The sequence below is a fragment of the Astatotilapia calliptera genome, chromosome 9 (assembly GCF_900246225.1).
Source record: "Astatotilapia calliptera chromosome 9, fAstCal1.2, whole genome shotgun sequence".
NCBI classification, from domain to species: Eukaryota; Metazoa; Chordata; class Actinopteri; order Cichliformes; family Cichlidae; genus Astatotilapia; species Astatotilapia calliptera.
This window is the reverse complement of record NC_039310.1, coordinates 14,589,455-14,605,608: the sequence shown is the minus strand read 5'-3', so window position 1 is coordinate 14,605,608 and position 16,154 is coordinate 14,589,455. Positions and strand designations below refer to the sequence as shown.

The window sequence follows — 16,154 nt, the reverse complement described above, 5'->3', positions numbered from 1 at the left end:
TTGAGAATGGAGGTTTGCTTTCAGAGTTTCCCTGACATCTGTCACGCAGCAGAGCAGTCCATCAGCAAGTCAATGACATGCAGACACCTTTAAATTCATGAACATGGGGAGACCCACCAGCCCAAGTAGGTCTGTGAGACAATGAACCGGAGCTTTGGTGGGCGTTTTATGATTAGCCTTTCATCAATCAGCTTGATAGGGACTGGGTAGCACACCATCGGCTTCTGCAAAATGCTTCTTGGTTAAGATGTCTTCTCACAAGCTTTTGGAACTTCAGTGATTCATGACGGGCGCTGAAAAGTCACATACACTCACAGTGCTACACATGAAGAAGAAGTAAGTGGAAATAAGCTATATTTGCCACTGGTAGGTACTGAAAGGTGACAGTGAATCACAAGTGAGATGCTATGCATGGTGAGGAGAGATTTTCAAATGTATTGAGGTGTAAAGCTGCCTTGGGGCCCAAACCAGCATCTGTACAAGTCAAGAAACTGTAACACAAACTGCTTTGAAGGTGTGCCTAACAAGCAGGTGTACTTTATTCAAACCAAAAAAATACATCTGTAATTTTTGTCAGTTATGTTACAGTATGCATCCATTCAAATGCACATCAAATAATTATTCAACTCCATCTAAAACTACACAGACTATCACTGATAGCACGTGTTTATGTTCATGTACACAACTCCACCCTGCGGCAGCACTTTTGTGCCCCTCCTACCGATTAGAGCAGCCATAATTGCGTCATGGCTGAGATCAGATTGTATGTTGCAGAGTGTGGCTGCAGTAATGAGAAGATAACAAACTGAGGATGTGCAATTGCAACACAACGTGGAAAAATCCATAAATAATGAAGCAAATTAGATTTATGACAGGGAACCCTTATTTGCTGGTGTCACCCTTGGATGCATTTTGCAGACGAATACATTTAAAAAGGGCACAGAAAAATGTTCTCAGTTCCTTGTGTGCAATGTTTTATCTCACTGCTGTGATGGGTGTTAGCATTGTTTTCTCCTGCCCAGATAATTCCAGCTGCACATTTTCCTGCCTGAAAGCAAAAACACACGACATTGCAGTATCTTTCATTTTAAACTTTTCTCTCGTGACTGTGGGGTCATAGGTCCCCGAATAATCGCTGATTAGCTTTCTTTGTGTTATAGAAGTATTGATCAAGTCACAGCACCAGGTAACCAGCAGGGCTTCCTTCTCCATGACATGCTATGAATAATATAGCTGAAAGATCAAGATATGTTAATTATTTATAAATGGCAGCCAAGTGGAGCCAGTGGCCTAGTGGCCTAATGGACAAGGCACCAGACTCCGGAGCTGGGGATTGTGGGTTCAAGTCCCACCTGGGTCAAGAATACATGGGGATCAATAGGGTTAGTAATTTAAAGCAGGTTGGCACAGGCTCCTAACCCTACTGATAAAGTCCTCCCTGTTATGATTCATGCTACACTTAAGTAAGTTTTCTTTAATGTAGTTAAACATCTTTACACTGGCAAAAACGGGAGTTTGTCCCACTTGAGATCAAAGAGGGTTGAATGTGGCATACCATGTTGGGTTCGATCTCCCTGATCAAAAGCATTTCTCTTCTTTCCTACATTGCTGACACACTATCCATGATCTAAAGCGTGTGAGGATGAGACAACAGGAGGTATTTCCCTTGCACCTTGAATTCAGAACAAAGGCCATTTATATAGACAAACATTCTACATCCACAAACCTTACACACAGACAGCTCAGGGGGCGAAAAGGACATTAAAAAAAGGACACAAAATTTTTATTTTTGTGAGGACATGAATATTTTAAAAGTAAACCTTTTACGAAAGGTCACTGTTGAATAGATGGCTGGTAAATGTTTTCTGTTGAATGTCACAAAAGCCATTTTCAGGCCATCAGATGAGAGCAATGGACCAGAGAGGCCCAGAGGCCTAATGGACAAGGCACCATCCTCTGGAGCTGGTGGTTGTGGGTTTAAGTCTCACCTGGGTCGAGACTACTAAAAAGGACACTTAACAAAGTCTCAAAAAGTGAGAACTAAAACGAATGCAGACTGAAAAAAAACTCCTTTGCTTACACGGAGTCACTGTTGATCTTGAAAATCTTATATAAATACTATATATATTTCCACAGACATGAATTATTTAGAAGATACCGGGAACATGCATCCACCGTTTTTGTAAACTGAATGCTTTGCTGCCTCTCTGTGGTCAAATGCGCACATAGACTTTTTTACTGGACTACATCGCAAACAAATATATGTGTGCAATATATAAATATACAGTGTGTTAAGAGACAAGAAAGAAGTGAATCTTCGGTGCAGCTAAAAAAAGAAACAGCGTTCACATGATTCATAAATATTACAGCGGCATACGTCACCCAACGAGGAACGCATGCGCAATGTGAAATGAAAGCAAACAGCAACATATCGATACCAGTCTCAAACTACTACCATAACCTTGGAGTCAGGACGGTATTTATGGGACTACAGGCAAAGGAACTTTACTTAGAAGCCAAAATAAGACACACCGAATCTGCCTGAAACGGAGCTTTCTCTAAAAAAAAGAAGAGAGAAGTGAAACATCGCTCGCGTTTGACTTTTTGGAAGTGGCTCTAAAATAGTTCTCCGACTCTGCGCACTTGCTTCCTGTTGACACTGACTCTGTCAAATAACCAGTCAAACGACTCACTGACAGAAATGTAAAAGAAGGGAAAGCCGAGACCAGGTAAGAACGCGGGACAGGAGGTAAACAGACAGGCAGACGGGACTCCGCTGGAACTATTTTCTACATGAGTCTTCGGGCAGGATGTCGCTGAGTTCAGGCGGTTGGGCTCACTCCTCCCCCGATCACACACCGGACCACTCCGCCGCGTTCCCCAGCCACTATGGGGCCTCGCAGTCTCAACTTGGCTGCCACACCGTCCTCATGTCGGTTCGGGTGTCAGTGTGCCATTCTGGGATTCGGCCGCTGTGTCTTCCGGGAGCAGGTGATGAGTCACTGAGACTGCAGCTCAGCATGGACCCGGGGAAATCCGGGGAATTCCGGCTGTCGCTCCTGGAGAACGGCGGGACTGGCCGGAGTGTGGTGAGTTCACAGCAGTGCGGGGGTTGGCTTGTTGTGGTATGTGTGTTTAAACGTTGTTAACAGGCTGTGAAAAGATAATAGGAAAGAGATGTATTCTAGATGTACCTCCACATCAATGCAAGGCTTTATGTTGTCCAGGTTTATTTTTAATGAGCACTACCTCAAGCAGTGCAGTGATTTACAGTTTTCTGGCTTTACACCAAAGCCATCCTGGTCTAGGAAATCCCCGCAGACCCTCCAGGGTCTTAAGTTTCTTATGTAAATTGCCTTATGCAAAGGCCATACCCTTGACAACTTGAGGTAGTGATTCTAAATCATTAAATATTAAAATGTTTTTTGGCAAGGCAGGTTCTTTTTTTTAAAATAGATATTACCATTTTTACCACTCTTTTGTGAAGGAAATTAATGTCTGTCCATATCCTCTTTGCACAGGTTGTTTGGGTGTTTTTAAAGGGCACCCATGACCAAGGGGGACAGATTCAGGCCACTTTGCTTGGAAGCAAATGTTATGTTTTATACACATGTCTATTTTATCTAACTACATTTTTTTTACAATATAGTGGGAAATTAAAGTTTAGACAAATCCATCACACAGTGACAAAAACGACAGCCTTTGATTTCCTCTGACTGTCGCTCACTCTTTATTATTTCAGACCATCGCCGAGTTTGATTTGAGGAGCGTGAACTACGAGGTGAAGTCGCCAAAGTGCCACGAGCTGAGTTTGGCCGTTCCTCCCAATGATCGCATCAGCTTCAACTTTCGCTGCGAGCAGGAAGCCCAGGAGTGGGCTACTGTGGTGATGTCGTCACTAAGAGAAGCACACAGAGGTCAGTCACCCAGGAGAGCAAATACTTGTAGATGACAAACAGATATTTGGCCTTGGAGCAAAGTCCATCTAGCCTTTTTATTCTGCTTATCCAGTTGACCCAGAAAAACAACCATTAACACATGACAAATTTAAAATAACCAAATAATTTAACCCCGCTAACTGCATGTCTTTGCACTGTGGGAGAAGCCAGAGTAACCAGAGAGAGCCCACTCAGACACGCTGAGAACATGCAAACTCCACACATAAAGGCTAGTGCCGGATGGTAGAGTCAAACCCAGGAACTTCTTGATGTGAGGCAATAGCTTTAATTTGCTTTAAATTGTTAAATCCTCCCAATTCTTTCGATCTTTGGGCTGAAGGAAGGACAATACTCGGTGTATAAATGCTCAATCAACAATTACTTTATTACATACAATTCAACACTTTTGAGCATCAACCATCCGGATGGGGAGACATGCATGCAGAGGGTCACAGCAAATCTCCAACTGGTGGAGGGTTACTCAAACTCTTATAGCATTTAGTGGCCCCCACCTAGTCGTAAAAACCTAAACATTCATTCTTTCTAACTCCTAGCGAGCCTGACTTATGGCCTTGGCTCCCTATTTTGTCTGCCTTTAACAACGGCGGCAACGGTGGGGGTGAAGCTCCCGTGGAATGTGCTCTCTGTCTCCTCTACTATCAGAAAAAGCAAAGTCCTGACTCTCCGAAAACAGTATTTCTTATAACTCAGCAGTATAATGCATCATGAACAATATCATTCATTCACACTGAATCAGCAGTCTAATGTAATACAAATCAGTTTAATAACTGTAATGTTATCACCTTCTTCTAATTCAGGAGAATACTACAAACTAAAACTACATAATACTTTCACAATCATTAATCAGGGGTATAACATGGCATAAGATAATATTATAACCCCACACCACCATGGTGCAAATGCATTCAAATTTGCAAAATATTGTAGGATGCTTTTGTTATGCTGATCCACCCTGTAGGGAACTTGTGTTTGTGCAAATTAAGGTATAAAATTGACTGTGTTCAGTGGTTGGTAGCAACACCACCATGAACCTCACCATTCCAAGCTTCATCAGAGTATAGGGTTTATACTCTGATGAACGATAAACCTCAGATTGTCTCAGTAGGCTAATAATGACATCATTGTGATGTTCGTAAAGCTATAAAGTGTCGTTTTAAGTAAAGTGAGCATCGTTTAAATCATGCCCTGAGCATTTTTCCTTATTTTTTAACATACAATACAGAGAACAAACCTGCGTCACTTCGGTGTTTGTTGTGACCTACCCTTCCCTTAACTTCTCCGGTATATGTGTTACTGCCCATGCTGACTGAAGGATGCTGAGGCCTGTGTGAGCTGAGAGCTCTTTGTTCTCATCATGGCTAAAAATAGTTGTTCGTGCCGCTGGCTGTATGTTTGAAGTTTCACAAAATCCAATCAATTAAAATTTATTTAAGCATGTTTTTAGCTAAGCAAACGCAACAACAGTGCTGTACAAATTATCGGACAGGCAACATGAGTAATATATGCAAAACGTAAGTTCGTACATGTTAAACCGTATAAGATAAACGTGACATACACATTGATTTATTAAAATAAAATCGAGAGCGATTACTTGGACCTGCATGAAGCACTGCGCGTCTTTCCTGGTCTGCACGGCTGCTCGTCAGCGTTGCACTCAAACAATGGGGACCTCTCTTTTTTGAAAAAGTGCAGCGTTGTGTGCGTGACTGGGATACAAACTGTGGAAGTGATGGTCTGATATTCAAATTAGCCCTGTGGAACCAAGCACAGCACTGTCAACTGATTCCACTTTCATAGTGGAAACCGAGTGGCAGACGTTAGCTTGTTACTCTTCATATTTCCATACGTTGCCTTGCTTCCCCCTCAGGGCTCAATTCACACAAACTTGCGAAATGATAAAATCACAGAATGATTGAGTTTCTTCTGGAGCTTAATGTGTTTTCTTTATCTCTTTCTTGTCTTTGAAATCTGTTTAGTTAAAATCTTTTTCCCCCCTCTGGGTTTCAAATTTATATATTGGCAGCCTTCTCTCACCATAATGAGCCACAGCAGCCCCCTGACGGTCCCCATCATCAGAACACCTTAGCTTTGCAGCAAACAGGTGAGTGTGACACCTCTGTTTCTGTTTTCATTCATTTATTTGTTGTTAGCGCCCTTCTGATCTCTGCATGTCTCTCTGTGTTTCATCATGCGTGCATTTGTTTCATCTGCAGAGGACACTTGTATAGAGCTGACCAAGGCGATAGAGGCAGGTGACATGCAGTCTGCTTCTGCCTTTGCTGCTACGCTCGCCCATCAGCGTGCTGCACTTAGGATCCAGCCCTCCACCAGAGACCACGAATACAATGAAGTCAAGTAGGAACACGATTACTCGTTATGATTTCGATACTTCGCGGCACGATCTATAATCAGTAGTTTTATGTTTCGATAATTTGATGTAATCTTAGTTGTTTGCACGGGTTTCATCTTGTCTCGCAGTTTGGCTGTCGTAGTGGAGGATTCGTCCTCATCCTGTTGTGTCACTGTGAAAGTTTTCCCACTCATGACTACTGCGTCGCTGAAACAGCAGGTTAATTTGAGCTACACATATATATGTTTATCATATTCCTTTCACAGCATGGTTTCGATTCTGCCCCACTGTTAATGTTTCTCTCTCATTCATCGTCATTCTCTTTGTTTTTTTTCTAGATGTTTCTCGAATACGGCTTCCACCCACGAGTGCAGCGCTGGGTGATCGGCCAGTGCTTGTGCTTCGACAACCGATCCCTCGCGTCGTACGGTGTTCGTCAGCACGGTGACACGGCCTTCTTGTACCTCTTGTCAGCCCGCCACGCTCGCTTGACCCCGCAGGCCCTCCAGCAGGATCAGGAGAGCATCCTCCTCTTCAGCCCTTCATCTCAGTCTTCTCCAAACCCGCCACTCCCTGCTACCTCTGCAAATGGCCCCTCATCTCAGGACTGGAGGCCTTACACCACACTTCCTTCTAGACTCCGTACCAATACTAACACTGGTAAGATGTGGTCTCTTCACAGTGGTTTATGTGAAATCTGAGCTATTTAAATCACAATTACACATGTGTATTTGTTGCTTTACTAACAAAGGGCCTTTGAACACCTTATCACTAAAACCCTTGTGATCATTGCTTTGAAAAATACACCATGGTATGTCACTTTCTTATCTTCTATATGTTATTCTAATACGAGATGAGTCTTCCTACAAAAAAGCAAAAACTTGGCGTGATTTAAAATTGAAAGGTCTCCTCTTTAAGCTTGTGTTCTTGTGCACCTCCACATTGCTTCCAGGGCTCCTGCTATTCTAGATCAGTTCCTAAAAGTCCTGTTCTGCCAGTTTGCAAGTGTTCATCTGTCTATGATTCTGTGAATCATAAGACCACCCGTGATTAGTGGTGCAACGGATCACAGTTGATCTGAAATCCGAACCGATCCCACTCCACGGTTCGGTACGCACGTGATCCAAAGATTCGAAAAAGAGAAAAAAGTATGTGTATGGTGCGCGAGGTCAGTCTGTCAGCCGGTAGTTATGGCCAGCGCTAGCGGTCCAAGTGGCAGAGCAGAGGAGTTTGCGGCATTTAAGCAGCCCTTTGCCGACCAATCCGACCGGGCTAAAGTTATTACAAAAGCTACTGGGGTGTTTAGTTGCAGACAGGAGGCCGTATTCCGTTGTGCAAAACAAGGGGTTTAAACTGTGATGAACGTGCTTGAGCCACGCTATGATATCTCGTTGCGCGTCCACTTCAGTGTGACAAGATCGTTCCAAGCATGTATGAGCAGGAGAAGTTTAAAGTTATGGCTGAACTGTCCCAGGCATCTTCTGTTGCTCAAACTACAAATGGGTGGACCTCCAGGGCAAAGGAAAGCCACGTGACCGTGACCGCTCGTTATATCACAGCGGAGTGGCCCTGTACTGCCCTATAGATCACATTAGATTAGATGAAACTTTATCCCTCGGGTGGGTTCCTCCGGGAAATTCAGTTTCCAGTAGCACAGCACCCACAGAAGTTGCAGAATGTGAGCAGAAATATACCATATATATAAACACAGAGAATACAAAAGGGATAAAAAGAATAAATAGGAATAAGAATACAAGGGAACGGCACATTTCAAGTATTGTGAGTCTATTACACCGTTGGTTATTAACAAAAACTATTGCACAGTGAAAAGGCACTACAGCTTACTTGTTCGCCCCTCCTTTGTCCCCGTTTCCCCTCCCTCTCCCCTCCAGCGAGGAGTTAAACAGTTTGTTGGCGTGTGGGACAAAGGACTTTTTAAGTCTGCTGGTCCTTGACTTTGGGAGAAGCAACCTGTCACTGAACAGACTCCTCTGGTTGTTTATGGCCGTGTGCAGAGGATGCCCAGCATGGTCCATAATGTCCATATTGCACCTTAATTTGTTTTTATATAAGTGTGTGGAATGAGTCTTCAGTTGAATGTTTTTTAATAGGCAAAAAATACTTAAATAAGTAAATGGCGAGTCGAATTTTTGTCTTTTTTTTCTATTTTTGCTGATCCGAAAATTGATCCAATCCGTGACTTAAAACCGATCTGATCCGAACCGTGAGATTTTTGATCTGTTGCACCGCTACCCACGATACAGTATTATTGCAATTTTTAGCATTTTGCAATAAGCTCACAATAACATATACTACAATTTATCACAATGGAATCAGTCTGTGACTGAATGAGGACAAATTGGTAATTATACACTCTGTCAAGCTGAGTGTGTCCAGTGTTGGCTGTTTTTTCGGGTGAGCTGATTTATTGTAAGATTGCTCAGCTAAAATTATCTCAGGATCGCCGTGCAGGAGATGAACACTGTTGCTATTAGAGGGCTCGTCTCATGTTAGCAGAGCAGCGTTCCCATTTATTTACGTATCTTTATTTATTTCATAAAATATCGATATTTGGTGCCCCTGTATCGATACAAAATAGCCATGTAAAATATTGCAATACAGTGCAGTATCGATATATTTTTTTGAGTATGAAGACAGAGAGTAGGGCTCATGAGTGTGATGGTGTGATGAAAAAGCTTCTGCCTGCTCAGTTCAGCGCGTGTTGAACTCTCAGGCACCTTGAGACGTTACAGTAGTGGCCTGCATTGACAGCCTAATGCTGGGGGAATGAACGTTTCACACGGTGGGATGAATGTCGAAGGGAAAAGAGTGACAAGCATGCTCCTGACCTGTCTGACAAAGAACTTAATATTTTGTCACACAAAGTAGGTCACAGCACAGTTTCTGAGACATGATCTAGAAGCAGAAGTGTTTGAAGTTGTTGCACACTGCCCAAGAAGACCAAAAATAGTGACTACATTTAAATTAAGTATGGCTTTTTTTTTTTCAGTGACAGATTCAAAGACTTTATTGATCTCACCTTGTATGACTGTTTAACACCTTATTTCTATTGTTAGATAAAAATAAATAAATAAATAATGTAAAGTGAGCAATCCCCTACTAAACATAGTTTGTCTGTGACTTTGTATGGTCTGTGCCCACATAGTGAAAATGTAACTCAGCAGAATACCAAGGAAAAGAAATAATTACTCAATTTAAATCTATATGCATACACCATAAAGGTGCCATAAAGTCTTTCACACACTGGCATATTGAGCAAACATGTTTGCACGCAGATTTGATGTTGGCTGCTCAGTCTCTTTTTTTTCTCCTTAAATGCCTCAGGCGGTTTAGAGAGGCAAAACATCAGAGAGATCAGAGATCTCATCAACCTAGAGATGCCTCAGCTTGATAAAGCCCTGAGCCCGAAAACATCGCCTACCCAGGTAATGTAATTTTTGTCAACCTATCGAAAACATATACTTAAAGGACACACAGTTAAGTTCAGTAAGGTAAAAAGAATGTAGAGAATAACGGCGCTAAACAAATTTTCAGGGTTGGTCATGTCCTTCGTGCACCTACATTAACAAACCAACACGGCCGGGCTGTGAGATCTGCAGTACGGACCGACCTGAGAACTACGTTGTCCCGGGGGGATATCGACCTGATACACTGGAGCTCAGAAGAATTCAGAAGGAGAAAGAAGCTATCCGACAATACCAGCAGGTATTTAAAAAAAGAATACATTCCGGGTAGTATGAACGTGGTTTTACGTGCACATACTTAATATGATTTCTGGAATATAACATGATGGTGGGCACACAAAGCTCAGTTAAAAATTCAGGGAGGGGAGCACCACTTAGTGACACACAGTTTGGCCAAATTTGACAAAATGCTCAAAGTGAAACCGATGAAAGGGAGAGGGTGATATGTATTTATTTAGAAAAAAATTAATAACCGTGGTATTTGAATTGAAACTTTCAGGCTCTCTCAGGTTGACTCTCTTCTCTTCTGTCTCTGTTTTTTGAAGGAGAAAGGGAGAAGAGAGGGGCTGAAGAGTGCTGGGCTTCAAAACACCTCACTCCTGTTTAACCTGGACCAGAACTACTGAACACACAGACACAGGCAGACATACACCTTATGTTCATTTCTATCCTTGAAGCACCATCTCCACTGCCCATGACTATATTCATGTATATCCACATTTATGCAATAAAACTGTCGAATTTTACCCCTGAAGTCATTTTAAGCTGCCTTCATGCATCGGTTGCATCCCATATTTGCAGATTCATAAGATCGTGCAGTTTACAGGCTGTGTGAGAACATGTTACTTTTTTTTTTTTTTTTTTTTTGCACATTTTCTGAAAAATGTGGAAAACGTGCTCTGAATGAGCAGTAATGCTGACAAGGACGGGCAGGTTTTTAAAAAAAACCTGTGAGATTTCTTTTTACATTTTGACCCTGGCTCCAAAAGACGTTACTCATATTGAACATCCAGTGACAGTCGTAATCACTGCAGCCTTTCAGCAAATCAAATGAAGTGGCTTTTTAATGAACTCTTTAGGAGCAATAGTTGCCACCGAGTTGAATGTATGAGTCATTTATTTTGCACTGCGATACTGTATATACTCTGAATGGATAAAAATAAAAGGTTTTGACTCTGTGTGCTTGTCTGTGTTTGTGTAAATGAGGATTTTGAGCATTTTCGAGTTTAAAATGCACATTATAAGAAAAAGCTGGAAGAGCGCAGTTTACAGAACTTGCCTTTAACCCTCACTTCCCTCCTCCAACAACACCGCTCCTTCTTCCAGGCGAGGGAGGAGGAGCGAAGGCAGAACTTTGCCCGGCTGGTGATGATGGATGGTCAGGACCTGGTGCCTAACCCTGAATCTGTGGAGTGTAGGATCTGCTATGCAGGCTTACAGCCGGGAGATGGCATCCTCCTGAGGGAGTGTCTGCACTGTTTTTGCAGGTAAAATTTAAGGGGTGGCGGTTTTTTGATTTGTTTTGTTTTTCTTGTACACCTTGGGTGACTTTTCTGTGTTTGTGTGCACGCCTGCTTAGAGAGTGCTTGCGCTCTGTCATTATGCTGAGCGAGGAGCCCGAGGTGTCCTGTCCCTACAGAGATGACACATACTCCTGTTCCTGCTTCCTGCAGGAGAGGGAGATCAGAGCTGTGAGTGAGACCAACTAACAGCTTCTGACACATTTTTTTTTTTTTTTTTTTTTTTTTTAAAGCTACAGTTTTATCTTTTAGTGTTAGCACACATTCACCATCTTCCTCCTGTTTCCTGGTGACAGTTGGTTCCTGCAGAGGAGTATGAACGCTGGCTGCAGAGGGGCCTTTCAGTTGCAGAGTCTCGGTGTGAGGGCAGCTATCACTGTGCTACTCCTGACTGTCTGGGCTGGTGTGTGTATGAGGATACTGTCAATGTCTTCCACTGCCCTGTCTGCAAGAAACACAACTGCCTAATCTGCAAGGTAGAAATCATACACAGTATATACTGGTATAAAATGAAATTTAATAATTTATTCCTGTCTTTTGTTCCTATATTGGTTGCTTGAACTCATGTGATGCATTAGATTTGCACATATACTATGTAGAGATGCAGACTGAACTTTGAACTAATTAATTAGTCCAAGCTCATTTAGAATAAGTTTATTTGAGTGGCTTCTGCCAGGAACAGTTCATTTTAATTGCACATTATGCTGTTAAAAATGAAAAATACTTTGTAAAAATGAATACCGTACATAAATGAAAAAATGTCCAAGTATTGACATGGTTTTAACTGGTTTGGTTGCCTCATGCTAACTGCAAATTGAATAAGAAATGTTTATTTCTGCAAAGAATGCCTGTTTTGCTCATTCCTAGCTACATTTTTATTGAATTTATCCAATTGTCCTAGAGTGATTTACATAAATTACAGTTTTTAAAAGATCCTTATTTGTTCCTCTTTCTATTTTCTCCTCAGTCTATCCATGAGGGTATGAATTGTAAGCAGTACCAGGACGATCTTGCAGCGCGTGCTATCAATGACTCTGCTGCTCGAAGGACAACACATCTACTAAATGTGAGCTACAACAGACATGGAGTTGTGGTCAGAAGTTTTCATACATTCCTTGTGGCATGAATATCACGGTAATTTGGGGTTTTTAGTTATTTCTTTGAACGGCAGGATACATTTTTATTACTTTGAAAAACAAGAATTGGGTTAGAGGTCTGCGCGGGAATGTTTTTTTAGTCCCGCTCCCGCCCGCTCCCGCAAGGTTTTGTACCGCACCCGACCGCTCCCGCTGTATATTCAGTCTTTGTTCACCCGCTGCCCGCTTAGAATAATTTTCTACCCGACCCGACCGTTCCCGCTAAATTTAGATCTGGTTTCCAAAATCTCACATTTAAATGGGTTACCACCAAAAAATAGAGATAACAGATAAAACTGCAGGTTGTGCAATGATTGTATTTATTTTTCTTAAACAAGATGCATTTATCTGTCAACATGCAACATTTATCTTTTAACATGGAAAACGTGTTGCAAAAATAAAATAAATAAAAACAAATACAGCATTGTGGCCTACTGCAAAAAGCACTGATCCATGCGCTCAGTGCGTGTAACAGGCGTGAGCACTGGCTGTACCAGTGCTCAATTAGAATGAGGAAATCACAGATATGCTGTTCCGAAAAAATGTCGGGCACGCTATATTTTCAGACCGCCCGCTCCCGTTCAAATTACACCAGAGTTACCGACCGCTACCGCATTTTATTTGGAAATTTATTCCCGCGCCGCAAGAAATCTGGTCGGGTCCCGCGGCTCCCGCGGGACAGCCGCGGGAATGCAGACCTCTAAATTGGGTGCACGAGTTTCTAATCCATACAGGCTCAGATCTATACATACAACCCCACTAACATTTGGTTAAATATCTCATAGCAAGTTGTACTATGAGCAGATGTTTTGGTAGCCATCAACAAGCTTCTGCTATAATTCTGTCTGTGATATTTAACCACTCTTCTTGGCAGAATTGGTAGAGTTCTTTAAATTAGTTGGTCTCTTGGCACAGACCCGCTTTTAATCCACAAGTCTTCAGTAGGTTTGAAGTTTGTACATTGGGAAGACCATTGCAGAAGCTTAATGTTAGCCTGCTTTATCCAATCCAAAACCAGTTCATGTGTGTATTTGGAATCATTGTCCTGTCTCAACACCAACTGAATCAAAGTTTCAACCATCCAGCTGTTGATTTACGGTGAAGCTGAAGAATTTGGAGGTAGTCCTTCTTCATTATTCTATCCATTCTGTGTATTGTACCAGTACCACTGGCAGCAAAACAACCCTAGAACATGATGCTACCACCACCATGCTTCACAGTTTTACTTTGTTTTTAAGTTTGAAAGCCACACCCTTACTCCTCCAAACATGTGTCTTGCAATTGTGGCCAAATAGCTCAATCTGACCATAAAACACATTTGGCTTGTCCATGGGGGCAGCTGCAAATTTCAGTTGAACTAGATGGTGTTGATTTTGGAGCAGGGGCATCTTTCATGATCAGCACACAAATCCCTTTTATGCAGCAAATAAAAACAAAAAGTTGTAGTCAATCACAATTACTAACAAGACGTAAGCGTGCCTTGGCTTTGTCAAGTTAAAAGACATTGTAGAACCTTCATCACTAATTATTAAAACATTTAAGTGAGTGTATGTATATATTTGTGCCTGTGTGTATACCTTTAAATCTGTGTAGATTAGCGAATATCTCAAATAAATTCAAACCTGTGCAAGAAATTCTTGGTTTTAAAGTAACAAAGTAACAAAAGATGTATGCTGAACAGTGCCACCCTGGAAAAAGAACCGTCCAAAGAAATCATTAAAATCCCCAAATTACCATGACAGCCAATGATGAGTGTATGTGAACTTCTAACCACAACATCTGTACTGTATGTGGGATGTGCGACATGACAGAGAGTTCTTTTGAGTTGTACACTGTTTTAAGGCTATTTGTAATGCACAGAGATAGAAGGGACAGTGTTGCAGATCCATTTTTACCTCTACTCGTAAGCAGTGAATGGCTTTGTGGTCTAATGCTTACAGACAAACTGATATATACTGGTAATGCTTTCCATATCCTCGGGTCTCATATTCTTTCTTCTTTTTCTTGTTCTCATTTTATCTCTCACAAACAGACTCTTGTGCAGTCAGGGGAGGCCATGCGCTGTCCACAGTGTGGCATCATTGTACAGAAGAGAGATGGATGTGACTGGCTGCGCTGTACAGTCTGTCACACTGAGATCTGCTGGGTAACCAGAGGGCCACGCTGGGGGCCAAGGGTATGAAATCTGTCCTTTCTACCTTAACTTTAACGATTTATCTATTTTTGCTTTATTTAGTAACCTTGGTCAGATAGACTCAAAAACTGTTTATGTCCACCTAAAAAGACTGCAAAGCCTTGTTTTCCATCAAAGCATGTTCCTCATTCTGTTGCTTTTAAAGGGTCCAGGAGACACCAGTGGAGGATGTCGTTGCAACGTGAACAACCGAAAGTGTCACCCTAAATGCCAAAACTGCCACTGAGAGGGTCAATATGGGTCAGATTGCCCCGAATGAATGAATGACTGAACTTGGGGAAAAAAGCTGCTCTCTCAATAGCATGGAAAGAAAGACTGAGATTTCTATTTAAGCTATATTTAATACAAAATTGTGCAGAATTTATACATTAAATACATACTGAGATCTTTAATCAACAAATCTCTAACAGTCACTTATTTTCACTGGTTTTTCCACTGGAATCCGAATGAAAGAAATAATATTTTTACATGTCGCTGCATCTCACTAATAAGAATGTGGTTAGTTATGTAACGAAGATGAGCGTGGTCAGAATTATGCGGTATAAAAAACAGGAGTATTTACTTTGAATGCATGTGGTGCCTTTTCAGAATGTTTGCACAGCTGATGTAGCAGTACGGGTGCGTTACTTTCTGTTTAAGCAGTTACGAGCCTGGATGCATTACAGAAAACTGAAGTGGCCTTGTTTCTCGTGCACAAAAATCAGTAGCAGGGTGTTTCTGAATGAAACAAAATGTGACAATTTTTTCTCATTGTGATAGATGAATGTGATAAATAGATGAAGCAAGAGTCCAGAGTTACATATAGAAGCATTTCTGAATGTGTGTATGTGTGTGTTTGTACGTCTGCGTGATGCCGTGTAATGACTGCATGGGTGCCTTGTTACCAAAGAGGTTTGAACCGAAACAAGTGTGTGTCTGATTATTCCTTCGATTGGGATCCGTTGGTCTGATGGCTGAGAGAAACCAGACTGTTTTCACAGAGTCGTGTTTTATTACCCACGACTCTGTGTTCCCCCAGAAACTGCTCACATTTGAGTATTGTGTGATGACATCACCAATAAATGTCAACGTGTTAATTAAAAGGCAGGTATTGGTTGTTAAGTTTATATTTCCTGTATGGGGAGGCACATGTAAACACCTTTTGTCAATAAGCTTTTATTCCTGTAGAAGACCTCGGATACAATAAAGTAATTCATAACAGTGTAAATACTTGGAACATGTTTTTATCCATGTACGCATCAATGCCCTCTCTCTTCACTGGAAAAGGGGGGGATGCCTAACTTCAAATTCCTGAGTTTTCCCTCGACTACACTACTGCCCAGAACTGACAGGCCAAGAAAAGATCCTCACTCCTTTCTGTGTGTAAAAGTCAGCACTGTGCTGCTGACTTTCTGTTGTGCCTTAACAATAAATAAACACCATTCAAACTCACACGTGTGTTTGTGAGTGATTTAACGTAGAACTGAGTGAATGAGCAGCTTTAAAGCTGTCATCGTGCTTTCTAATCCTT

General features: G+C 41.8%; 1 protein-coding gene and 1 non-coding gene across 2 annotated transcripts; both read left to right on the top strand.

Moving 5' to 3' along the window:
• The first annotated feature begins 1,287 nt into the window (after positions 1-1,287).
• On the top strand, positions 1,288-1,360 carry trnar-ccg (transfer RNA arginine (anticodon CCG)). Its single transcript has one exon. It is a non-coding gene; the product is annotated as a tRNA-Arg (tRNA).
• A 1,015-nt stretch (positions 1,361-2,375) lies between these two features.
• On the top strand, positions 2,376-16,075 carry shrprbck1r (sharpin and rbck1 related). Its single transcript, XM_026179773.1, has 14 exons — positions 2,376-3,089; positions 3,743-3,917; positions 5,983-6,060; positions 6,173-6,314; positions 6,438-6,528; positions 6,648-6,969; positions 9,655-9,755; positions 9,865-10,035; positions 11,121-11,281; positions 11,374-11,485; positions 11,611-11,790; positions 12,282-12,380; positions 14,483-14,626; positions 14,790-16,075. The coding sequence occupies exons 1-14, from the start codon at positions 2,811-2,813 to the stop codon at positions 14,868-14,870; spliced, it is 2,136 nt and encodes a 711-aa protein (XP_026035558.1). The 5' UTR covers positions 2,376-2,810; the 3' UTR covers positions 14,871-16,075.
• Positions 16,076-16,154: the final 79 nt, after the last annotated feature.